This window comes from Solanum lycopersicum, chromosome 5 (genome assembly GCF_036512215.1).
Source record: "Solanum lycopersicum chromosome 5, SLM_r2.1".
NCBI lineage: Eukaryota > Viridiplantae > Streptophyta > Magnoliopsida > Solanales > Solanaceae > Solanum > Solanum lycopersicum.
The window spans coordinates 10,167,809-10,194,506 of record NC_090804.1 but is presented as its reverse complement, the minus strand read 5'-3'; the positions used below and the strand labels follow the sequence as shown (position 1 = coordinate 10,194,506).

The 26,698-nt window shown below is 30.8% G+C and overlaps 3 protein-coding genes and 1 long non-coding RNA gene across 4 annotated transcripts; 1 reads left to right on the top strand and 3 right to left on the bottom strand.

The window, feature by feature from the left end:
• Nucleotides 1-1,810: 1,810 nt before the first annotated feature.
• LOC138348631 (protein app1-like) lies at nucleotides 1,811-4,846 on the bottom strand. Its single transcript, XM_069298189.1, has 3 exons — nucleotides 4,814-4,846; nucleotides 2,054-2,224; nucleotides 1,811-2,008 (listed from the first exon to the last, which is right to left on the bottom strand). The coding sequence occupies exons 1-3, from the start codon at nucleotides 4,844-4,846 to the stop codon at nucleotides 1,811-1,813; spliced, it is 402 nt and encodes a 133-aa protein (XP_069154290.1).
• Nucleotides 4,847-9,733: 4,887 nt separating this feature from the next.
• Nucleotides 9,734-13,263, top strand: LOC138348630 (uncharacterized). The gene is made up of 14 exons (XM_069298188.1): nucleotides 9,734-10,204; nucleotides 10,253-10,366; nucleotides 10,457-10,675; nucleotides 10,759-10,827; nucleotides 10,919-10,978; nucleotides 11,068-11,160; nucleotides 11,246-11,383; nucleotides 11,642-11,658; nucleotides 11,763-11,824; nucleotides 11,925-12,105; nucleotides 12,211-12,343; nucleotides 12,428-12,509; nucleotides 12,562-12,616; nucleotides 13,017-13,263. Exons 1-14 carry the CDS (start codon nucleotides 9,734-9,736, stop codon nucleotides 13,261-13,263), a joined length of 1,941 nt encoding a protein of 646 aa, XP_069154289.1.
• A 1,328-nt stretch (nucleotides 13,264-14,591) lies between these two features.
• LOC138348629 (uncharacterized) lies at nucleotides 14,592-15,212 on the bottom strand. Its single transcript, XM_069298187.1, has one exon. It carries the CDS (start codon nucleotides 15,210-15,212, stop codon nucleotides 14,592-14,594), a length of 621 nt encoding a protein of 206 aa, XP_069154288.1.
• A 7,105-nt stretch (nucleotides 15,213-22,317) lies between these two features.
• LOC109120368 (uncharacterized) lies at nucleotides 22,318-24,732 on the bottom strand. Its single transcript, XR_002027834.3, has 2 exons — nucleotides 24,154-24,732; nucleotides 22,318-22,810 (listed from the first exon to the last, which is right to left on the bottom strand). It is a non-coding gene; the product is annotated as an uncharacterized lncRNA (long non-coding RNA).
• Nucleotides 24,733-26,698: the final 1,966 nt, after the last annotated feature.

Genomic DNA, 26,698 nt, shown 5'->3' with positions numbered 1-26,698 from the left:
GTATGACATCAGTATGTCATGGACAATTATATCAGAAAAGAATGGCACGGGCATACAACAAAAAGGTCCGTCCCAGACATTTTGAAGAGGGTCAATTAGTGTTGAGACGCATTTTGCCATATCATGCTGAAACCAAAGGAAATTTTTCTCCAAATTGGAAAGGACCATTCGTTGTTAAAAGGGTATTACCCAATGGTGCTCTCTACTTAGCAGATATAGAAGGCAAAGTGACAGAAACGGTCATCAATGCTAATGTTGTGAAAAGATATTACATATGAATGAGTTTCAACATTAGAAACCCTTATGTTTGGGCTCGACATTTCAAAGGTTGATTCAACGGGATCTCTCGGTTATGCTGTTTCCTTGACGTTTCAAAAAAAACAAAAAACAAATTGCCTGAACTACGTTTGACTTGATTATTGTTTCGGCAAGATACGTAGGCAGCCCTAATATTGGGTTCGGTTCAACCAAATACAAATCCAAAAATTCATATTGTAGTATACTGGGGCAAAATTCGTTCGTTTATTCATTTGGTCTCTCATCTCAAAGCTCAAAATCAACCCCATCATCTAAAGTCAAAAAAAAAAAGTCTTTTCATCAACCCTTGATATGTCGAGAGTAAGTCGGTTAAGGCTAGGTAAAAATCCTGAATGGACGCCATTAGACAAATGTGAGTAAAAAGAAATAAAAATGAGAGAGTCTTATTGGTGAAAACCCTAAGTGGGCACCGTAAGGCGAAAAGGAGTTGAAGATCAAAGAGTCTTATTGGTGAAAAATATGACATGCACCATAAGGCAGACGTGAGCTGGAGCAATTAACATGATAGAGTTTTAGCGGCGAAGGTCTTCGTGAATATCACAAAGTCTATAAGGGTTCAAATTATTTATGGCTTCATTAAGTATTGGGATTCCACATCAAAATTGAATAATCAATAATGGTTAATGAATAGATTGGATAGCCAAGTCCGGAAATCAATTCAAATTGCATGGCATGATCAATAGACTCGGCTCCCACCCTCAGATAAGTTTTTCTTTCTTCTTCTTACAAAAAAAAAGTCTTCATCGAATCTTTTCTTTTATTCTCATATAGTTCGTAATTTTCTTATACTTTTTTTTCATCACTTTTTTTGGTATGTATTTGAGTCGAGTCTTTGTCAAAAAACTAGGAAGGAATTTCAAGACTCGCTACCAAGTCTCTAAACGGTACTAGGCAAAGCACCAGACTACTAAGTTAATCTGTCTTCAAGTGTTGAATTCGAAAATTCTCTGATCCTATGAAGGCTAAACAATGAGTGTTGTGATATAAAGACATCGAATTTAGGTCCCAAATAAGCAAATTTGGATGAAATTACTATCAATCAATAAGAAGTATTGATCGTTGGAAACAACCAAAGTGTCATACGTGTTTGAGCCGCCCTTGTCGAAAGATGGAACCACAAACCAACCACCACCTTTTCAAACTCACAAATTTTCTTTGTTGAAGCAGGGACACAAGTTGTTTCAAGATTAAGGATTCGAGGAACCTAGATGTTCAACTTAGTCTGCAGCGAGCGAAATGGAAACCCTACAATAAGGACTTATGGAATATTATATGAAAGTTGGCTAATATTTATCAAAATAGCAATTACTTGAATGTTGGAATATTTATTTTATTTATTATTATTATTATTATTATTTTTCTCCTTGAAGGAACTTCCAAATAATGAAGATAACATTCACAATGTTTCGTTGGTATTATTAGTTTGTTGAAAATTTTATTAGCAGGACCCTCCTGGATAGTGAGATTAACAGGACCCTCCTGGATAATGGGACTAGCAGGACCCTCCTGGATAATGGGATTGACCCTCCTGGGTAATGGGAATAGCAGGAACCTCCTGGATAATGGGATTAGCAGGACCCTCTTGGATAATTAGAGTAGCAGGACCCTCCTGGATAATGGGAATAGCAGGATCCTCCTGGATAATGGGACTAGTAGGACCCTCCTGAATAATGGGACTAGCAGGATCCTCCTGGATAATGGGATTAGCAGGACCCTCCTGGATAATGGGACTAGCAGGGCCCTCCTGGATAATGGGACTAGCAGGACCCTCCTGGATAATGGGACTAGCAGGACCCTCCTGGATAATAGGACATGCGAGACCCTCCTGGATAATGGGACTAGCAGGACCCTCCCTGATAATAGGATTAGCAGGACCCTCCTGGATAATGGGACTAGCAGGATCCTCCTGAATAATGGGATTAGATTACTTTCTCATAGGATTAACACTTCCTAGTCTAGATTTTTAGTTTTATTTTCACCTGAAATAAACACTTCCTAGCCGAAGTTTATGTTTTATATTTATATTTGCTAATAACTCACAAAAAATTTTCCCAGTGAAAACTGGGACAAAAAATTTTATTTTTTTTGTTTTGTGGTAGTTCTCAGGTTTTCTCAAGCGAGACCTGGATTTGAAATTCAAGAACAAAGTTCAAATTTTTTAGAATAATCAATTCCATGATGGTTAGAATTAGCTTCTTCAATGCATGCAACAGCCTAACTTCCACACATCTTTTACTAGTCAACTTTTGATCAAGAAAACACGCATTTATTCAAGAGCATTTTTCAAGTTGTCATTTTGAAGAATGTCAAAAGTTCCGTCTACGTGGCAAGTTCAGCCTCCATTCCAATTCTAAGTTAAGATATTCACTCAAAAATCAAGGTGATATCTTAAAGTCAAAATTCAAGTGAAGATTCAAGAAAAACTGTGTGGATTGAAGTTTGTACATTTGTTTTTCTTTTGACTAATAGTTTTCAATTTTTATGTAAGGATAAGAGTCGCGATCTCGAGCCTCGATGGAACCTCATTTAACTTCCAACTCATCACTTTATCTCCTCGAACTACAAGTGGCCTGATTCCCTTATCACCCGGGATATGTAGGATGTCCAAACAAGGACTCGATCGCACAAATTTTGGTCTTTCAAATAAGAGTTCGGTCAAAACTTGTCACTTTATCTACTTTTTTGTCTGAAAACTCTTCGTGTTTCCAGTCAAAGAGGGGCAAACTGTAGACACGTGATTTTTAACCGAATTTAAAGTTTAACACCAATTTTTAGAGCATAAATAATTTTATCAATCTAAATTAAATATATTGACTTTTTATTATTTTCATTGAGTTTATTTAAAAGATATAAGAATAAACAACATAAATATAATTTTTTATAGATAAGTTTATTTTGATTGTTAAAAAAAAGATATATATATATATATAACACTCCCCACTTACCACCTTTATATATACTACACACACATTAAAAATAAAGGAGGACGGAAGAAACAAAAAAAGAGAGGACACGGAAAAAAAAAGAGAAGAGAGGAGAGATCAAGAAAAAGGAAGGCAACACACATGTAGAAAATATTATTCTCATCTTTTTACTTTTTTAAAAAAAATCACAAACAAAGGTTGAGTTTTGAGGTTCACTTTCGTGGTTTCAAGTTCGTGGTTCCTTGTTAGGATTATATCATTTCTTTGAATTTGATTTTCGCAAAAGGTATTATTCAATATTCATTTATAATATTATATTCATGATTATGTGGTATTTATTTTTCATGTTATGAATTTAATCAAGTTCTAGGTTGGTTCAACCTTTTTATTATAATATTGAAATACGGTAAATATGTGTATATTGTTAAAATTAAAACAAATTATGCATAGTATCGTATTTTAATCTTTATGGCTAGTATTTGGTGAAATCGTTCTTGCTCCTATTTAATCATAGTAATTAATATTTATTTTTAAAAAAACTTATTTTTATATATTTGTTAAATTGAAGCATGAGAAAAATTATTTAAATGATTGTATGTTCCATATAATCTGTAAAGTTAATTCCGATAGTACGCATCATATTTATTTATTTCCCCTTATAATTTTTAGTATGCATACTTTATTGTGAATATAAATTTAATTGTTTAAAACCTAATCTCTTTGTTTGTGCCTAAATATACTAGATCAGTAAAATAGTGTATGATAATATTGAATGAGAAAATTTGTGAGATAGAGTTTATTTGCAATTTATGTAATGCTAATGTTAATAATCATTTAAAGAAGACTATTGAATATTATATTGAAAAAATAATTATTGAATTGTTATAATATGCTTACTATTTTTTCTTTCAAATAATAAGAAATGAAAAATAAAACAAAAACGATGTAAAAATATATTGATGACCAAAAAAGAAAGATGGAAAAAAATAAGAAAAGAAAAGAAAAGTAGTGAAGAAGGAACGTTCGAATTAGAAAAAGAATAATAAAATAAAAATATATATATATAATAAAAAGAATGTAAAAAATGTACACAAAAAAGTAAAAAAATAATAAATACTTTAAAAATGAAAAGATACAAAAAGTATAGTGTTAAAAATATATAAAATATTTTATTATTATCATTAAAAAAAAACAAAACTATTAAAAAGGGGAAGAAAAGAAAAAGAAGAAAATCAATGTAAAAAAAACATAAGGAAAGTTAAACAAGAAAAAAACGTGAAAGATTAGTATAAAAAGAAATAAAAGAGAGAAATTAAGAAGCAAGCAAATGTTGAAAGCATGAAAAATAAATAAACAATTAATAAAAATGTGTAAAAACTTCACATGTTTATAAAATAGTGCAGTTTTAAATATGTTAATATAAATCAAAGAATGAGGGTAAATACATTTGTCTTAATAATATAATATTCAAAAATTAGTTTAAGTCATAAAAGTCCATAAAGTGACCGTGCTAGAACCACGGGACTCGAGGGATGCCTAATACCTTCCCCTCGGTCAATAGAATTCCTTACCCGAACTCGTTCGCAGACCAAATAAAGAGTCATTTCCTTTTGATTAGATTAAACAAAAAAAAAAGGTGACTTGGAACACCGTAACTCAATTCCAAGTGGCGACTCTGAAAATATTAAAATAATCTCCTAATTAATAACGTCACTTAAATTGGAAAAACCCTTGCGCCGCTGCGCGAAAAAGGGGTGTGACAAATACATTATTTTTGGGATCCCAAAAAGGAATCAATGCCTCCACCACATCCCTTTAGGGTCAATCTCCATAAGATGCACTAAATGCCCCAAGTATTCCTTTACTCTTTTTTTCTCATGACTTCCATGTATGTCCACCATTGTCATAAATCTTTTGGTATAGTATCTATGAACATAAACTTTGGAATTCCTTCGCTTTTAGGCCTTTTTGAACCTTGACCTTTGGTCGATGGTGCCATTTGTACCTTTAAATAGAATTCAATAAAGGTTTTTATGACAAACTCTAATAGAGTGAAGAAAGAAACGTAAAAAAATAAAACACCATTTTTTACAAACACCAAACCCGAGAAGGGATGCCTACGTATCTCTTTTTTAGTGAGAATCAGGTGCGCGTAGTTCATGAAAGAAAAACTTCTCTTGGGAAGACTACCCCTTTTATTTTAATCTTTTTAAAAAAAAAACATTAAACTCACAAATTTATTTTGAAGATGGTCAACAATTTTAAGGCCTTCTAAAGCAACTATTTTTACATAGCATATAAAATGAACATTTTGGTCTAGCATAGATACATATCTTAAATTTCGCTAGGTTAAATGTACATGATGAAAGAAAAAAATAGCATACAAGAGACATTTTATCTAGGTTTAACATTTATGAAGGTGTCTAGACCGGTAGCAGAGCTATTTCGGCTTAACAGGTGGTCCAACCCCGCCTAACATGTGTACAACCTAGAATCAGGAGCGTAACCGCATACTAACTCATCCTAGACAGAAGTCCTGTAGAGCGTAACCGCACACACACTGTATAACAAAATTACAGAGACTCAGAGGGTGTGTGAGAGAAATACTTTATATACAATATAATATCAAAACAATGAATTGCTAAAATAACACAATCAGCATCCAATCATAAAATTTATCCAAATAAACAAAATAGCCAAAAAAAAAAAGTTAATGTACAAAGCTCGAATTCTAAAAGAATGGTGTCCGCAGCGGAGTCGCCAAATCTGTCACACCTCTTTTATTTTTTTTACAATGGTTGAGGATATGATGGATTTTTTAAAAAATATTTTTTTTAGAGTCGCCGCTCGGAATTGAGTTTTTTAGGTGTTCCAAGTCACCAGATAGTTCTTAGTTTAAAATTAAAAAAAAACTCTTCTTTTTTTTTTGTCTAAGAAAATAGAGATTGGTAAGGATTTCTATTGACCGAAGGAAAGGTATGAGGCACCCCCGAGTCCCGTAGTTCTAGCACGGTCGCTTTATTAATTTATATTTGGCTAAAATAATTTTTTTTTTTTGAATAAAAGTGAAGAAATTGTATTAATTACTATTTTGATTGGCCTCAGAGCATAACCGCACAAGACCCTTTTTTTCTTAGAAAAGAATACACACCAAGGATTGTAACCAAACACATGATGGTATTTAAAGTTTTATTTTATTTTTAAAGAAAAAAATACAATAATTAATTACTCAATTTTTTAAAAAAAATGATAAAAATGCATGAAAGAAAATGGTGCAATATATAGACCAAGAAATGATTAGTATTTATTTATTTACTATTATTAAAAAATTTCTACCACTTATATTTATTGTTTTACCAAAAGAAAAAAAAACAAATAAGTGTTACTACTAGACAATGACAACAAAAGAAGAAATTATTTTTTTTACAAAATTACAATTAAACAATCTTTTAAACTAAAGATATACTAGTTTTAATTTTATTTTTTTTATATTGATAAAAATTTAAGAAATGACCAATTTGGTAAAAAAAAATTATAAAATGACTACCTTGATTTATTTGATAGAAGATTGCAAAATAGCAAATTTTCTACTTGTTAGATTATTAAGTCAAATTAGTCAAATTTGTATTTTAACTTTGATAGTCAATTCAAATATTTATTTAAGAGAATTTTATTTTTTTATTTTTAATTTTTTTAATTTTTTTTAAAAAGATCACACACACACACACACACACACACACACACATATATATATATATATATATATTTGTATTTTTTATTTTTTTTGCAAAAATAACCAGATTTACATTTTTCTTTTGTTGCAAAAATGACCAGATTAAACCCTTTTGCAAAAATGACTAGTTTTACATTTTTTTTATTTTTTTTCTTAAGTTAGTTTTTCAAAAAACCAAAAACCTAAAAAAAAATGCGATTGTTATATTTTATTTTATTTTACCTTTTCTTTTTTACATACTAAAGATGACATTTAAACTAAATATGATTAATATATATATGTACATCTTAATAAACACAATCATATGAGAAACACTACATAATAAACTAATAAAATATACAAACTAACTAACATAAGGATAAACATAATCATACGAGAATCAGAATAAACTTAGTAAACAAAATCAATAATTTTTCTTTTTTTAAAAAAAACATAAAAAGAACATAAACATTAATTCAAGATTACATTGAAATATAAAAAGAGATACCTAGAGTTGATAACAAGCAAATAATAGAAGCAAGTTCAATTGAATTTCCAAGATAAACCAAGAGAAATATCTTCTTCTTCTTTTTTTTTAATAAGAAGAATTTTTTTTAAAGTTTCTTTTTTTTTCTTCTTGCAATTTTCTTTCTATCTTTTTCTCTTTTTTCTTCCTCCAAAAGAAGGGGGTTTAAATAGATGTTCAACATTAAACCTCTCACTTTTCTTGAATATTTAAGAGTCAATGCATGCATCGGACTCTTTGTTTTCCCAAGGTGCCACTCAAGATGGCCAATGAATTTTTTTTAAAAAAAAATCAGATTAATTGAATTATTAATTTGCCCTTTTAGATGACCCATTTACATTATTCATTAATTGAATATAGTTATATGGGTCATCAGAAAATAATAGGCCCAAATATCATTTAGATGACCCATTTCTTTTAGGAAAAATTAGCAATTAAGACAACTTTAATAACATATTTAATCAAATAACATTAATTTAGATTCTTTAGTGAAAATGACAAAATAGCAATATGTTTATTAATGTTACATATTTTATTAAATGTGTGTATTTCAGATTTTATTGTATATTGGTATTATTAATTTAATATATTAACGAAAACTCATTTATTGGATCAAAACATGGTCCAATAACATTTAATGAAAAAAAAAAGAAATTAATTAACAATTTCGTGTAAAGTTCCAAGAAAGGTAAAAATTAAACCAATTCAAAATTTTCAGCCAAATTTTCAAGTTTCTTTCACAAAATTTTCAGATTTCTTCATCAAAGCCATTGATTATCAAGGATTCAAGCAAATTTTCGACCTAGGATCATTATTAAAGCAGATTTCGTGGCGGCAAGGTTAGTTCAACTTTCGGTTTTGATTTTTTTTATGTTTTTGTTAAAGTTCTGATTTTCTTATCAAGATTTTATGGACAATTTATGTGATTTTTATTTTAATATCCATCATACATTTATGATTTTGTATTTTTTATCTATTTTTGTGATTTTCTTTCAATGTTTAAGATTAGGTAGATTATGAAAGTTCATATATATAGAATCATTGTTGTTTGATGTTCAATACACAGTTGTTAAAAGAATTTTTTTTCTTCAAATTTTTGGATTGTTGGAAAAAAAGAGTGTATTGTATGCAATGGCTGATTTAGTCAGAATTGCTAGAGGTATAAACAACAAAACTCAAAATTTTCTAGAATTTCCCTCATTTGATTTGTGCATTACTCAAGGATTGATCGAAAATGTAGGAATCTGGGGCGAGAATGGCACAAGAGTATAAAAATGGCAATTGATAGCTCTTCAAGAAAAAAAAAGGAAAGTGTCGTGCTATAAAACCCCTGTTGATCAACAAGAATATCGAAGTGATGAAGTATTACGTCATGACGATAAAGAGGTATTAAATTATTAACGAAACTATTTTTTATGCTATATCTATAGTTGGTTTTTGTGTTTGAAATTGCATGTCTTTCAGATTGGAAGCTTATAGTTTTAAATACATAAAAAAATTTGTATCCTTAAATGTGATGTGATAAATATCCAAAGCAAGTATAAAAAGTGTAAAAAAGAAAATCTACGAAAGGCAACGACTTGTTAATTACTCGACCATGTATCAATATAACTAAAAATACCAAAACACTAATATTGGATGCTACAAATTACCTTATAAGTAAGACTCAACTCATTTGCTTGTCAATATTAAGTAAAGGAATACAATATTTATCTTTATATATTCCAATTTAGTAGATTTCTCTCGAACTGTATTCTAGTAGCCATTATTTTTGCCCATATTATGTTTGTATACATATATTAGATTGTTGAATAATGTATTTATATTCTTTTCAGCATCTTTATGTATTCAAATTTTGATAGACTTATAGTATCAGTTTAGTTGTATTTTGTTATTTATTTCATTTTATTTTTAATGCCATCAATATTCATGATTCAGAATGAACATTCAATATTTTGTATACAATGTAGTTTCTCTTTTTCTATTTTGTTAACTAGTAATAGATTTATAATCAGTAATTTTTTAAGTATGTATTCATTTTATTGTTGAACATGTGCAGGCAAATGAATTTTATGTCAAAAATAAATCAAAAAAAGCTCCCCATATTCATTGTTTCTTTAATCATGACATAAAAGCTGACCTGGGAAGTATTTACGTGGACATGTATACAATGTGTTCTGTGAAAGCACCTGTTTTGATAATTATATGCAAATGCATCAATGTCGTGCTCGCGGACAAATACATAGGTGTTGCATGGCTTTAGAACTCAATTGTAGTTCTCGCCAAGCATTTGTAATGCGCGTAAATGGATCTACGTTGCGTTTAACTTTGAGAGAATTTGCTTTGATTAGTGGATTAAATTGTGTCAACGAAGAAAATGATTTCATCTTTGATGAGTCAGAATCAAATAGGTTCATGGAAAAATATTTTGAGGGTGTTAAGTTGATCAGGAAAATTGATATAATGAGGAGTTTTCATCGAAAAGTGTGGGGGGAGAACGATCAAGATGGCCTGAAGTTTGCAATTTTATACTTCATCCAGACAGTGATTTTTTCCGGTGAAAGAGCTACCAAAAAAGTTCCTAGATTATATTTTGATCTTGTTGAAAGTGGAAGGCACAGTCAGTTTCCATGGGGAAAAAAAGCTTTCTATTTGATGAAGAAGAGACTGAGCAAGAGGTTGAATAGTGAAAAACAATTTTACAGAATCGGAGGAATGCCTATTGTATTCTAAGTATGGTTGTTTAAGTGCAGTATGAGTATTGATTTCCAGGTCGCTCAAAAGGTTGATGACCATATTCCGAGGTTGCTCAACTGGCAGACGACCAATGAGAGTCGTAGATACAAGAAACTTATGAACACCATATTTAGTGATGTTAATAACAAGGTACTTAATTGACATATATTTAATAATCACCAAGTTGTATGTTTTCTTATTGTTTTTATTTATAATAGTAACAAAATGTTTAGGATTCAGATTAAGTTCAGGAACATTACTCCTAATCAAAGGGAACTTGAAGTATTGCAACTGCCATCGGAGGGTATCGAAAATCAAGCTCCACCTCAGTATTCTGATTCATCAGATGATGATCTAGATGATGAACTAATTGATAATAATGATGATCCACGAGAGGGAAGCTGTGACGATCAAGATTCTGACGATGATTTTCAAGCACCTCCTCCACAAGCAGTAAAGGTCAAAAAAAAAGGAAAAATTTGTTCCTCAACGTCACCTGTTAGAAAAAGGACAAAGAAGCTGGTGACTAGTGGATTCAACAGGTTGCAAAAAATTTGGAACCTCGAATTTCTGTTAAACAGCCGATGAAAAAGAATGTTGTATTCAAAAAGGTACTAAAGAAACTTAAGGTTATTTTAAAGCAAATTGAATGTCTACATGCATATCTAACAAATACAACTTTGAGTGATTATGATATTTCAGAGAACAAGAGGATTTGAAGTGGAAGGATGGTTGAAAGAGCTGTCAGATTTCATAAAAGAAGTATTTACCATATAGTACATCCTTCATAGTTATAAACTTATTAGAATTTTAAATTTTTAATAAGCTACATCATTATGTCATATTTTTAGGTTAAACAAGAGTTTGTTGAAATTCGCAATTTGATCAATGACAACTTCAAGACTAATCTGACAGCTATTAATTCAACACGGGATGAGCAGGAGGTTTGTTATTAAAAATAAAATGATGTAACGTATTTTAAATTTACATTTTTATTAATGATTTACGTTGTAATATAACACAACCCAGCATTCTGATGATCATATTGTCCCTCCAAATTCAAACGATGAAGATGGGTATGAACCACCATACACTTCCAATAAAGAATCTCCATCAAATCAAGTTCTGGTTGTTCAGTGTGACAAGTTAGAATCTGGAAATTCAGAGGTACTTGTAGTTTTTTTATTAATTTAGGTTGTATATACGATCCCTATTTTGGTGTTTTTTTACGAAAATTTTGAATTTATTCACTTTTATGAAGTTGTAACTTTTAATATTTGATTACATGTTTATTGGATTTTTATTTTTTTACAATACACTCAAAGCTTTAAATGACGGTAAATCAACAAATGTTGTGCGCCATGTAAGTCAAGATTTGTGTATCATTTTAAACTCAATACTTGTGTTATAAATCAACAATTGCAGGATGCATTACAACAAAGGCAGATCAAGCCACTATCGATGTCCATTTGGGTACGAACGGTGAAAAATTGATGATATATTAACCTATCAGCAATAACGAACATACGTCATTACCTACTCGTAGGAATAGACGTCCAGGTCCTTATAATACATCTCCGTATCTGACCAATTTTGAATCATCTGCTGGTACAGTATTCCATTTTTTAAATACTTTTTGTTAATGTAATCATTTTTTTTATTGCTAGTGTTAGTGTAATTTAATTTATAATTTTTGGAACCATTTCAGGTAGTTCATCAAGTCAGCCCCACATTTTTGAATTGAAACACCCATTTATATCTGATTTGATCTCTGGCAATTATGATATAACGTTGTGGGATACGTTTTGTTCATGGATTCGAGATGGATTACTTACAAAGTACGACAAAAGTAAGTCATTTGTTCGTGTTTCAACAACAGTTATTGTTTGGTGCAGCTTATATACAGGTTTTCTTGATTTTTTTTGTATTAAAATGTTGATAGTAATTACTTTTTTAATGATGGTATACTATTTTTATTTTTATTGTGTTTTTAGGAAGCATGATCAAGACCATTACAAGAAGAATCTAGCTGAAATTCCTGTGGCCATTAACCTTGGCGTTCTCCTAATAGACAATAAGAATTGGTTCTATAATCTGTATTTCAAAGGACAGTTATTGAACAATTCGGTAAGAGTTGTTTACCATTTATCTTTACTAACAATGATTGATTAGTAGTTATAGTATTTATACATTTGTCTTTAAATTTGTCAGCATGTTGATGTGATTTTATATTATCTACGGAAAGAATCCAAGTATGATGTTGGAGGAAGCTATAAATACACAACTGTAGATTGTATATTTAGTTCAAAGATCTCTGCTATTTGGGGAAAAATATTTGGATTTAGATAGCGATGTTGGTTGTGCCGATGAACAGCATGTCATTGGTGAATACATTAGAGGGTACAAAATGCATGTTGCTACACCTTGGCATACAATTGATTATGTTTTTTCCACGTTAAGGAGAAATTTCATTGGCTGTTGGCTGTGATATCATTGAATGATAAGTGTATCAACGTGTATGACTCATATGGGGCAGCAAGTCACGATGCAGCTATCATGGCAGAGAAGTTAAACTGTCTCAGCTGGTCCCTTTGAAGTAAATAGTCAATGACTATTACAACAATAAATGAATTGATGTATCGCAAGCTCAACAAGAGAATGAGTTCTTTAAAGTAGTATTCATAGATAATGTTCCTCAACAGTCACATGGGTCTCTGTAAGTTTGTGTTTCTTTTGATTTTACTATCATCAAATCATCAATATTATATTGTGTACTAACTTTTAATTTCTTATATTATAGGGATTGTGGTATTTATATGCCAGCTTTTGCCGAATACCTATCATATGGCCAAGGTATTCCAGCGAATATTTTGGATGCATCGTGTTTACAGTCAAGATACGCTACACTTCCTTGGAATTATGGCCAACAAAATAATGATGTTGGAGCAATAAGTGACAATGAAGCACCTCCACGATATAGCAGATTCAATGTAGCAATGGAGGAGATTGATACAATTCAAATAGATAAGTTGTTGTCCATTTTTTGATGTGTCATTATACATTAGTTTTTGTATTTCTATGAAACGATTTTAAAGGGTTCCAGTTCTTGTGTTTATTAATGTATAAAATCTTGAAGTTCTGGTTTCAAAGTTTTGGGTTAATATTAAAGTGTTTCAGTCCTTGTGCAGTTTATCTGACAGTGTTGTTCCAGTTAATGAATCTTTGCTACTTATAAAATCTATTTCTTTGTTGTTACAGTTAATGAATATTTGCTACATATTTTATTTTTCTTACCAAAAGAGCATACATGAGGCTTTGTGGTAAGTGAGGTAAAAAAAGCGTTTTATTTGTGTGTCAAGCTTAAGTATTGCATGTGGGTACACAAAACTCATTTTTGAAGTTTAAGTGCAATACATATGATTCTACCAACATACAATTTTTGTGACTCATACAAGTTCACACATACAATTTAGATAGAACAAATATAATGTAGATTAAAATCATGGATACGAATACATTTCGTTATAAAAGGTATACCAAAACAATTACAATAATCTAACAAAATGTATGCATTCATATGTTTCAAATGGATTTAAGACTTAATATTAAATTATTAAATTATAAATACAATTAATAATACTAACAACATAAAAAAGATAGAATATGTATAGCGAATATGAATACTTTTAGAGAGAAAACGAATACCAAAAAAAAATTGTATGCATTAAAATGTTATAAAAACAATTTATATTAAATTATAAATACAATTTAACTTGAATACAAGTAACTGCAATGGTTTTGTTTGTGACTCATATAATTTCACTCATACATTCTAGATAGAGCAAATACAATATAGCTTTAAAACATAAATATTATATCAAAAGATATTAATACCATGGATACGAATACATTTCGATAGAAAACGAAGAAAAAAAATTTGTATGCATTAAAATGTTACAAAAAATAATTTATATTAAATTATAAATACAATTCAACTGGATTATAAGTAACTGCAAAGGTTGTGTTTGTGACACATACAAGTTCACTCATAAACTTTAGATAGGTCAAATATAATATATATTGAAAACATGGATATGAATGAACACTTCTCGAAAGAAAATGTATACAAAAAAACATTTGCCGAATTCAAATAGAAGAATCCAACAATTGTATGCATTCAAATGGATGTAACAATTGGTATTAAAATATAGATACAATTAGGTTTCGAATACAAGTAATGGTATTCGAGAGAAGACGTAGAGCGAATACATTTCAAGATACAACCATGCACAAAGAATTTCATGTTATTTTATTAACCAAAAGGCATTAGAAATCTGGAAGCAACCTAACTCTAAAAATATACAAAAATGAAACATCATAAAATATACAATACGCGGTCCATTCCTACATGAACGCCTATTGTGCCCTTTAAACCCACACGTACTGCAAGATTCTTTCTCTTCTTACCATATAGCTCGCTATACGTCTTGTCACGATACTTTTTTGATGGCCTTCCAGGGAGCTTTTTGTGATTTGGAGGCTTCACTATATGGTCCTTAATATACCCAGGTACATTCCACTCGTTTTGATCAGGTAACGGACGAATTGGAATGCTATATGTATTCAACAAGTTACTTGTCTTATACAAGTCGGAACAATATGGCCCAACATCAAAATGTTTCTTCTTTAAAACGGTCCAAGCGTGCGAACATGGTATTTCATATATTTGAAACCTCTTGCAAGTACAAATTTTATTTTCCAAACAAACAATGTAGGTTCTACCTTCGTATACCGGTAATTCCCTTGCTTCAAATAGACAAGCATTTATGCACTCAGCTATGTTTGATGTCATAACCATTACTCGATCAACTGTTGCATATACCCTAGCCCATTTTTCATAACCTGCTAATTCCAAGTAATTTTTTACACGAACATCAACTTGTTCAACCTTTTCCATCAGTTCATCAAATTCAGATTGTTTGTATGCCTTTGCCATCCCATAAAAAACTTCCGACAGACTATTGTGCGACTTTTTAAATAGTGTTTTCACATTTTTGTACAAATGCCAAATACAAACATAATGAGGAACCCCGTCAAATACCCTCGAAACTGCCTTTATAATACTTTCGTTTCGATCGGACACAATGCACATGTTATATTTAACGTCATGCGCTTCTCTAAACTGTTCAAAAAATCAAGTCCAGGATGCATCATTTTCTGAATCAATAATTCCATATGCTAGCGGCAATATATTTCCTATACACAAAATATTTCATAAATTTATTATTTCATATAGAATAATTATATTAATCAACCAAACAAAGTGTATATATTATCATTCTAATACCTGCTCCATCAATAGTACTTGCAGAAACAAATATTCCATTGTAAGTCCCCCTGAGGTGGCTGCCTTCAACTACGACAATTGTTTTACAACACTCAAAACCTTTTATGAACGGGAAGAGAGAAATAAAAAGATAAAGAAATTGATTTTCATCGGTTTTCTTCATCCTTATATGAGATCCAGGGTAGGTAGCGTCCAATACGTATAAATATCTCGACAGTTTACCATAAGAACCAGATGGGGTACCCCTTAATGAAATTACAGCCTTTTCCTTAGCCTATCACGCCACTGAGTATGATACATTTACTCCAAGAGTTAGGCTGACATCTTGTTGTATATCCTTTGGCGTCAACTTCTTTTTATGATCAACTAACTTGGGTTGTATCATACCTCCAATAAGATTGCTTGTTGCTTAAATTTGTTCATAAACCTTATCTTTCAATGGACAAGTGTGATCATCTAAGAATTTTCTAATTCTGAACATTCCAGATTTATTGATACTTGACGACTTCAACACCCACCCACAATTATCAGAGACACAAACAAGTGTACAACTGTTTGAATAACACCATATTAGAATTAGTTAAAATACAAATAAAATATTTGATACAATGTAAAAAAACATAATGAAAAAAAAATTATAAGAGAATTCAACCTAATTAAACATACCATATTTGACTCGATCTGTCCGTTTTCCATTGGAATCTACGATCAATAGCGTATTGCGTCATCACAGCCTTTAAAGTTTTCTTGTCCTTATAAACTTGATCTTCCAACACTACCTTATGTTTGGTGTTTGTAATAATGTCGCAATTCATGTTATCACTATTGTTCGGCACACTAAGCACTAATGCTTCTATATCAACTATATCTATTCCATCAGGCCCACACATTTAGAATCCATCTTCAAACATATTTCTATCAGCTAATTGACAGTCATTCACAAATATGGATACACATATAGGATACTTTGATAATTCTTTGTTTTTTTTTAACGACACATACACTCTCACACCAATGTCGTTGTGTATTTCCAGAGGTGCAGTACTACCCTCTGTCTTATATTTAAGTTTCACAATGTTGAAGCTCAAGTCAACACAAATTTGCTTTGAAACAAGATCCAGTAGTTCTCTAAATGTCGCATGCTCTTTTAGCATAATTGCTTCTATACTGTAATCAACATAGCAATTTCCTTGTTCCACCTCCCAGAATGCATGACCAAAAAACTAATGCTTCCCATGGCTACAATAACAAGTATATAAGTGATGATCACATTTTTTTAGTATTTCAAAATCAAAAAAAAAGTGTCCAATCTACATTCAAAAAAGTGTATGTTTCAAACGGTACCAAAATCGGTAAAGATTGAACTCAAATTCACAACTTTTATCACACAGTAACAACCATTTCAAAATTAATACAAATAAAATTTCATATTGTTAAAAACAAGAAATAATAAAAAAAAAATACATAACTAATATGGATCTAAACAGAATCAAGCACATATCCAGCTGTACACATCATATAATCAGATATAATTATATTATTGTTACTTATCTTGTTCAGAGATTTTCTATTGATATCAATGGAACTTACAATGAGCTTCCAAAAAAAATTCAAATCATACAAACATTTAACGTTTTCATATTAAACATTTAAAAAAATACCTGATCTCGAAATTATGAATTACACTGAAAGGAATAAATTGTTGTTGTGGGATTCAAAAATTTCCGCTTTCAAAAAAATTTCATATTCGATTATATTTGCAGAATTCGAATTGTAGAATCAAGCTTCTTTATCAATTGAATAATTAAGGAGATAATTTTGTTTGTATATTTTTTATAAATATGAAGAACAAGGAAGAAAAAAAACGCTCAACTTAAAAGATGGTAAAAGTACAGCTTTTTAAAAAGTAAGTGAAGGATTATTAATCCTATTTACCTTTTTATGTTTTAATTTCCATTTTTTCTATAATTTTTTTTATAATATACATATCATATTAAAAGAAAAAATACGGTATTCCTAATCTAAACTAATTAAAACATGCTAGTTTTACTATATATTGAAATATTGTTACTGTGTCCCCAAAAAAACTAACATATTGTTGTTTTGATAAAATTCTCCTTTCTTTTATTCATTGTTTGAATAATAGTTAATGGGTCATCTGAAAATAAAAGGCTCAAATGTCATGTAGATGACAAATTTCTTTTATTCATTGTTTGAATAATAGCTGATGGGCCATCTGAAAAAATACCCACTAACACAAAATCTAAACATCTAAACAATTTTAAAGATCAAACACAACATAATAATGCAGGAGAAAAAAGTAAAAAAAAAATTAAAAAAAATAATTAACATAAAACGAAATAAAAAAACAAATAAATAATAATAATACTTCAAGCAAATCATCAACATGATAAACTTAAAGAACATTAATAACACAAATCCGACATCAAACGAGTTATATGGTCAAACGAAAAAAGGTAATGATGAATTTGGGTAAAGATTGAGAGGGGGGAAAGATTGACATAACTTTCGGATAAATGAAGATCCCCGAAAAACTTTGCCACAAAATTTTTTAACGGATTTTGTTAAAATTTATATCAAATGATAGCCCTTGAAGAGCTCTACACATTTATGTAAAGGGTTCGGGATGGAAATGATCGGAACTTTATAAATCTAAGGAAAAAATTAAAAATTCATACTTGGTTTTCCTTAGATCTACGGAGTTTGACTATAGATATGGATGAAAGGTTTGTAGATTTAGGTAGAGGAGGGTGAAAGGAAAAGATGGTAAAATTTTAAAGATTTTCTCAGCCAAAAAGGTGGTGGCCACCGGGCGGTGGTGGCGGCAGCGGTGGCCGGCCGGCGGCATGGTAGTAAGGGGAAGAAGAAAAATATAAATAAAATCTAAAATAAAAGAAATGATAATTTTTTAGAGTTTTGTATTTTTGTTTGGGTCCAATAATAGCCCTTGCATCAAAATATCATGAATAGTTGAGATTCAATCTTGACCATTTCTATTGACCGGTCAAAATCAATTGGGCCATCAGAATTGATCTAAATCAATCCAATTTAAAAAAATTGGGTCATTTGAGCCAATAAAATAATAAAAACAAACACCCAAAATACAAATAAAAATAAAAGTCCTTACTAAAATATTATATGAGCCAAATAAACACGTCAAAAACTAGGTGTTCACAGTGTACATATGTGGGTATCTGAATCTAAAGAAAAATGGAGAAAAAGGATCAAATTTTGGCATTTTGGGGTTAGAAAATGAAGAAGGAACATACCGGTCTAGATACCAAGTCCGCGTGGCGAAATTTTTCCTCATGGTTACAAAAATGTTCTCTGTGTCTCGAAGTGGTCACAGACCATTCTGCCTCCAAATATATACGCATTTTCACGTTGCGGACATGCTTCTAAACAGTGATTTCTTCATCTTTTCTCATGTCTAACAATCTAAAAACATTCTTAAACATCATGAGATCTTTCCAATCACAAATCACAATCATTGAATCCATAATTCAATTAAAGGATCAATTAAGAGTCAAGTCAAGAAAAGTTAAGAGCAAAGTCAAAAGAAGTTCATATAGTCTTTCAAAAAAATTTTACAAATGTTTTAACTTTGTTTTAATACTTGAGTTTTGATTTGAGTAAAAAATAAAGATTGAAGTTTTTTCCTAAAAAGAATATATGAGAACTATGTATTCCCAAAGAGTAAATGTTTTCAAATTTAAACAAGAAAGGAAATTGATATTTCCAAAAGAGACATTGGGCTAGTTTTTTAGTAAAGAGTAAATTTTCCAAATTTAAATAATAAAGGAATGTGAAAATTCCAAAAGAGACTTGGATCTAGTTTTCAATAAAGAGTAAATGCTTTCACAAGTAAGCAGGAGAGAAAACTGAGATTTCCAAGATAGACTTGAGCTAAGTTTTGAGCAATTATCTCAAACCACAGAAAGAATATTTTTAAACATAAAGAGCTAGTTTATTTTGGAGCAGTATTGAGCACCGATATGAGGAAAAGTTCATACAGCTCTGATCCACTATAAACTATGTAGCCACCATCAATAGAAAGGGTCATACTTTTTAGATGATTCCTTTAGTGATTTTTAGCATATATTAGTGGATCCACTTAGTAGTTCCGGTTTTATACCCTAGACTAGGTATATGACGGCACTGGCAGCGCGAGGCAAAACATTGTATCATCACAATAGCTCTTATGGTTGTAGGTTAGAGAAACTCCTACAAAAGTAATTGTATTCTTATATACATAGTTTATTTGTATTTTTACATACATTTCAAATGTATATGTATCCTTGCATACACACAAAGTTGACATTTCTTTTCTTTATATTACACTTGTTTTAAACTTCTTTATATTGAAATGAGTTCAGTTATGTTGAGTTGAGTTGAGCTAGGTAAGTTCTTTAGGTATTTTCAAGCTTTGTTTTAGAATTCCCTTCGCATACTCGTACATTTGATTTATTGATTTCATTTGACCTATATCTTCTTATGATGCAGACACAAGTAACTAGGATCAGCATTCAGCACCTTTTGATCCAGTTGAGCATTCAAAGTTTTGTGATGAACCTCATTGCTTCCAGATGATCCCTTTTATTGCTTTTAGTTTTATTAGTTCATTAGGATGTCATAAGTCTTGCCACATAATTTTTATTTGCACTTTATCCCCTAGGTTGTAGTATAAATATATGAGACATTCATTTGTAAATCATCAAGCATGTTTTAAAGCAATCTTCCAAGCTAATAAAAAGTTTTCTTCCAAATCTTGAAATCTTTCTAAGTTTTTTTTTTTACGTTATATTAGTGATCTAGCTTCAAAATACTTAAGCTGACCGTGAATAAGATGTCGAGTGTTGCACAGAATATCAGTAAGACTCTTATTTCGTGATAATCTAGTATCAAAGCAAAGATTTTTTCACTAAGGGAATGGTTAACGAAGGGGACATAAACGCCGCTAGCACTATCAATGTCAGGGTGAAAGGTGGAAAGAAGAATTGCGAGGGAAAAAGGGACCAAATAAGTAATGACAAAATGTTGCTCGACCCTACACCAAATGAGGTGCTAACATCTCACCCGCCTTCGACCACCAAACCAAGTGACGATGAACTTGGCGAGGAGGTCATCGACGTCACCGCTAGAGAAAAATGGGTCACACAGTTTGAAACAGCAAGGCAGGCGTGGAGATATTAGGTCGGTGTTTGAACGTGATCAATGAAAAGTTCAAGACTCTCGAGGACTTCACACTTGAGGAGACCGACCATCTTCGAATGGAGTAGGAGGGACGCCAACATGCCGAGTTTGAGATGAAGAAGTCTATCACTTCCTTGGAGTGACGGCTCATGGAGGCGTTGAGCATGATTGAAACCATGAAGGCCGAGATAAAAACATTCAATGAGGGCTTGAGAGTTGGAGAATTATCGTCGCTTAACCAAGATAAAGAGGCCAAGGTCAAGGCTCTCAAGCCACATGTGTTCAAATGCATCCGTGACGCACAAGAGGTGAAGAATTTCTTGTGACACTTGGAGAATTACTTCAAGTGTAACCAGTGAAGAGTGATGAAAACAAAATCAACACAGTTGTGTTATATCTTTTGGAGACATTCATGTTGTGGGGAGGCATAAGGAGTTGGAAATATGGAAGTGACTTTGCACCATTGACACTTGAAAGCAATTCCAAGTGGAGTTCAAGAAGACATTATTTCCTATAAACATCATCTATGAGGCGAACCACAAGTTAGGGAGTTGAAGCAGACAGGCAACACTCGGGCGTACATGAAGAAGTTCAACCACCTTCACGTTTCAGATTCCCAACCTCAATGAAGATATATTTTTCCACTTCATGGATAGGCTTTAAAATTGGGTCAGGACGGAGTTGGAATGCTGACAGGTCAAGGCTATCAATAAAGCCATCACGCATGTCGAAACTTTGACAAAATTCAAGCATAAAAAGCCTGAAAAAATTCAAGAGGAGGTGAGAGGTAGTCATGACCATATTGGGGGAGATCATGATGAAGTCGAGGAGCAGCGACCAGATCCCAAGAATCATGATACCTACAAGTCTAATGGCAAGAAGTTTGGACGTTAAAAGCAACATTGAGAAAAAGACAGATCCTACAAAGAGGAAAGATTGCTACATATGCGATGGGTCGCACGACTATGCAAGGTGCCCTGAACTGAAGAACATTAGTGCTATCCTGTGAGAGCGGAAAGAGAAGAATGCACAAGAGCAAGGATAAGGCGTATAGATGACACCGTTGGGCTTGATAGGACTATGCGGAGCCATCACGAAGCAGCCAGGGAAATAAAAAAATACAACGCGCAATGTAGACATCACGATCAATTGAAGACCCACTCGTGCTATGGTAGTCACGGGTGCAGAGGCCAATATCATTACCAAGACAGTAACAACGAGGTTGGGGCTAAGTTACAATCCAAGTAAAGCCTAACTCAAAACGGTCAATATACATTCCGAGAAGGGGGAATGGCCGCTAACTTGTGATGACAGGCAATTTGACTAAATGACTTTTTTAAATAATTTCTAAATTTTAACTAAGTATAGAAAGTTCCTTTTTCATTTTTATTTACTTACTATCATTATCATTTTTTCAAATTATTCATTTTTAAGGGAAAGTAACTAATGGGGATTATTCTAACGGAATAAATTCAAGTTGCAAGACAACTAATGAAATAAAGAAAACTAAAATAAAATAAAAATATTTATTAACTAAGCATAAGAAAAAAAAGGAACTCGGTAATTTAATTAAATAATAACCAAAATCTAAAAAAGTTAGTCAACACAATAACAAATAAATACAACAGAGGGAATATCAAATTTAGACTTTTGACCCAAACTCTATTAAATTGGCCTTTTGACCCACTTGCTCTCCTTCAATTTTTTGATTTGTCCGATCGAGCTTTGGCCCATTTTATGCAAAACCTGAGCTGCTGGGGAATTGTTTAAGGTATACATTTTGCGTATATCACTGTATACGAGCCATGTTCAATCAATTTTGGGCCTTTCGAAACCTGTATTTCGTCGAACTTTATATTCTCTGCATTTCACCTGTACTTCCACTTTTTTTTGTACCTGTATATCGTATATTGTGACTGTATATCAATGTATACAGCTGATATATCAACCTGTTTTCGACTTTTCGGGGATGGAAAATTTAATTTCCAGCCATCTATTCAACGTCTTCCACCTGTACACCAATTATACAGGGGCTGGCCGACACAAAAATAAATGATTGAACAAGAGATCGCAAGGAGGGAAATAGAGTTCATGACTCGAATCGATATAACATGCAACAAAAATGAGGATAATGAATTAGAAATCATGGAACATTTAAGAAAAATGGAATAAGAAGATTTACTGATCTTCATACAAGCAAACAAGTATAGAACAAGCTCTTTAAAAAAAGAAAAAAAAAAGCTACATGATGGTCATTATAAATCACATCAAGCAAACAAGTATAGAACAAGCTCTTTAAAAAAAAGCTACATGATGGTCATTATAAATCACATGTCAAGGATTAAAGGAAAGACATTAACTTCAATACACACTTTCTTAAGATAAGATCATAATAATCCTAAACAAATAAGAATTGAAATAAACCAATCAAAAATGCTAAAGGGTCACTTCTCGAGTAACTTTAAAATGTAAATAAAGAAGTAATTATACTTTGTTCAAAGACATGATATTCAATAAAGTTATAGTAAATAAAACAACAATACAGAGGCTGCACATGGATAAAATAAGATAGATCACACCATGATAAGTCAAAATAACTCAAAATATAAAGAGAGGAAAGCATGTTGCCTATTAGACAAATATCCCACTTCGAACAATAACAAAACTAAATTTATCCATGGGGAACTAAAGATGATACCTTCTTTATACTAGAGTGTCAAGATAACATTGGAGGCAATAGCCGACTAAATCATCTAAGCAAAGGAAAAAAATAGTTGCATCCAAATAACTAATCATAGAAACACTCACACAAATAGGCACAAAAGAACATCCACAGAGAAAAACGGTGATGGGTAAACACCAAGTAAATGACTAAGTTAAACAATCAGTTATACTAATGATGGATGTTTTCTAAATGATGCATGGACGGGAGAATTAATTTCTTTAAAAAAGATAACCTTGGTTAAATTGATACATAATGATAGCGGAGTTATGGACATATTATCATAAGTTGAAACCAAAATGATACATACATCAATCTGGCCAAGAGGGAACAAAGACTATATACACAAACTAGTATTAACAAGAAACCATCACAGTAAAAAGAACATGAAGGCAGTAGCCTGAGCCATGGTCACGTTCTTATCACACTGATGAAAAGCTAAAGCACACAACATCTCCACACTTCATACCCATACATCCAAATCACATTCAGGTCAAAGTGTGTATTATCATCGGAAGAAATTTCAACTGTACTAATATTGGAAAACTAAATTTTTTAACAAAACAAAGAAACATTAAGCCAAATTAGCTACTCTTACGGTAGGCTGAAGATAAAACACTAAAGAAGACTAATAAAGAAAGTGTGGAAGTGTACCTATTTCGGAGTAGCGAACAGAGACCAAACGAGTTAAAGATAACAAGCTTTCACCAGCGAGACGTTACTCTGAGGTTTCGATGAAAAAGAAAATAGAACCTAAAACACACTCTGTAATATCTATGGACTTTTGTGCCTATTTTTGCCTCAAAGAAACCTATGTATTTCAATGTATAGTTCACTTTGTATCGACTCCAAAACTTCCAACTTCTAACAATGAAGAAACGGAGGATATTTATAGGCCAAACTAGGGCTGAAAAGGGAGAAAATTTGGAGTGCAATTCGAAATTCGAATTGGAGATAAGGTTGAAAGTTGTCACTGTACCATTTTCAACGAATAGAGAATGGCGTCCGTCTGATTTCTGAGCGGAGGACGAAGAAGCAACACCATCTTCATACCTGGAAGATTCTTCGTATAGAGAGGAACATGCGCGAGCTGGGCTCGGGTCGTGATTTTGTTTTTGGGTTTCACGAAGAAGACGAGTGATAGGGGCCGAGTATTGTCGTTGGAATTTGGTATTGGAAAAAGGGGAAATTTTTAAAATATCTATATTTTGACATTTAATAGTTTTCTTACTCACGCTTTCAAAATGTCAATATTTATTTATATATTTTCTATTTGTTTGATCTCCAAGATTACAATTATTTAGAAAGGAGAAAATCAAGAGAGATAATATTTTTTAGAAAAAGGAATATATCACTTAAAATTATCATCACTTGCAATTTTAAAAAAAAAAAAAATCTTTTTTCATTCTATTAAATCAACTTTTCTTTTTATTATGTTTTCATTATAATTCTATACCAATTATTTTTACATTTTATATTCCCACTTTACTATTAAAATTAATTTTTTTTTACTTTCAAACTACAAATTGTACACCATTGATCAAAATTGTATTAAATGATTGCCAAATACATATTTCTTTTCTTTATATATTACAAAAATATTATTGATTATATCTATATGAATATGATTTATGATACATACAAGATTTTGAGGAAAATAACATATTTGGTGGAAATAATAAATCTGTTGAGGAAGGATATAATATTCTAAAAAAATAAATACAACTTGACTATGAAAGAAATAAGTATACAAGATTCTGGAAAACAGATAGCATACATAGTGAAAATAATATAATCAGGATACAATATTCTAAAAAAAATACAAATTAACTGTTAAAAAATAGGATACATATATGCTTAAGAAATTCAATTCCATATGAGATAACATACATAGTGAAACTGATATAATCAAAATATAATATTCTAAAAAAAATACAAATTAACTGTTAAAAGATAGGATACATATATGCTTAAAAAATACAATTTCATATGCGATGGCATACATAGTGAAAATGATATAATCAGAATATAATATTTTAAAAATATACAAATTGATTGTTAAAAAATAGCATACATCTATGCTTAAGATATACATATTCATATGAGATACGAATTTGAATGACTAAAAATTTTTTTAAAAAAATATAATGTTCTTAATAAAAATACAAATAATGAGTAAAAGAAAAATAATTGACAAACAAAAATTAATATGAAGACTATTCTGTGATGAATACAATTATGCAACCTTCTTCTTTGACTCTCTCTTTCTTCTTCATCTGCTTTGTTTCCTTTTTTCAATTCTTTTTCACCAAATTCAAATCTGAATTTGTGTTTACTTGTGCATTAGTAACCCTATAAGCAAAATTTAAAACATTAAATATGAATATACAAAAAAAAATCAAACAATATATTATGTATGAATGCTAATGTGGATAACTACAAATAACAACCTACTAATCTCAAATATGAAAACAAAATCATAAAAAAAACAAAAAATAGTGTTTCAAATACTAAAAATTCGAAATGCATAAATATTTGATGAGTATGTTAACAAACTCATATGAAAATAAAAAAAAATGACGAAAAATTTGTAATACATACAATCCAAAATTCAACATAATTTTTTATTTTGAAAATAAAATCTCGTGAAATCTCGCAAAATAAATTATGATTTCGAAAATACCTTTATATATTGAAAGATTTGTTAAATTAATCGATGAATCTGAACAAATTGGTATGAACTTGAATAATTAGTTCTTCTTCAACAATCATAGAGAAAACAATGGTGAAAATTTGGTTAAAGAAAAAAAAATTTGAAAACCTGAAAGATGAAAATAAATTTAATGGTATTAAAGTCTATGAAGAATTCTAAATGAATAGTGAAATTTAATGTTGGAGTGTTCTGAGAAATAAAAGGAAAGACAAATAATAGTATTTGATACAAATTATTTTTTAAAATATTGATATTTTGACATTTTAAATAATTATTTTAAAGTGTACATGGCAATAAGACAACATATAGACTTTATTGGCAATAAATGATCCACTTTAAACTTTTTAGCAAAAAAAATTATTTTAATATTTATTTGGCATTAAATAGCCACATTTTTTTAAAAAAAAAATAGAAATTTTTTTCCTGATTTTCTCACTCTATTTCCTAACAGTTATGTTTTTATTGTTTTTTTTTGGGATAATTGTA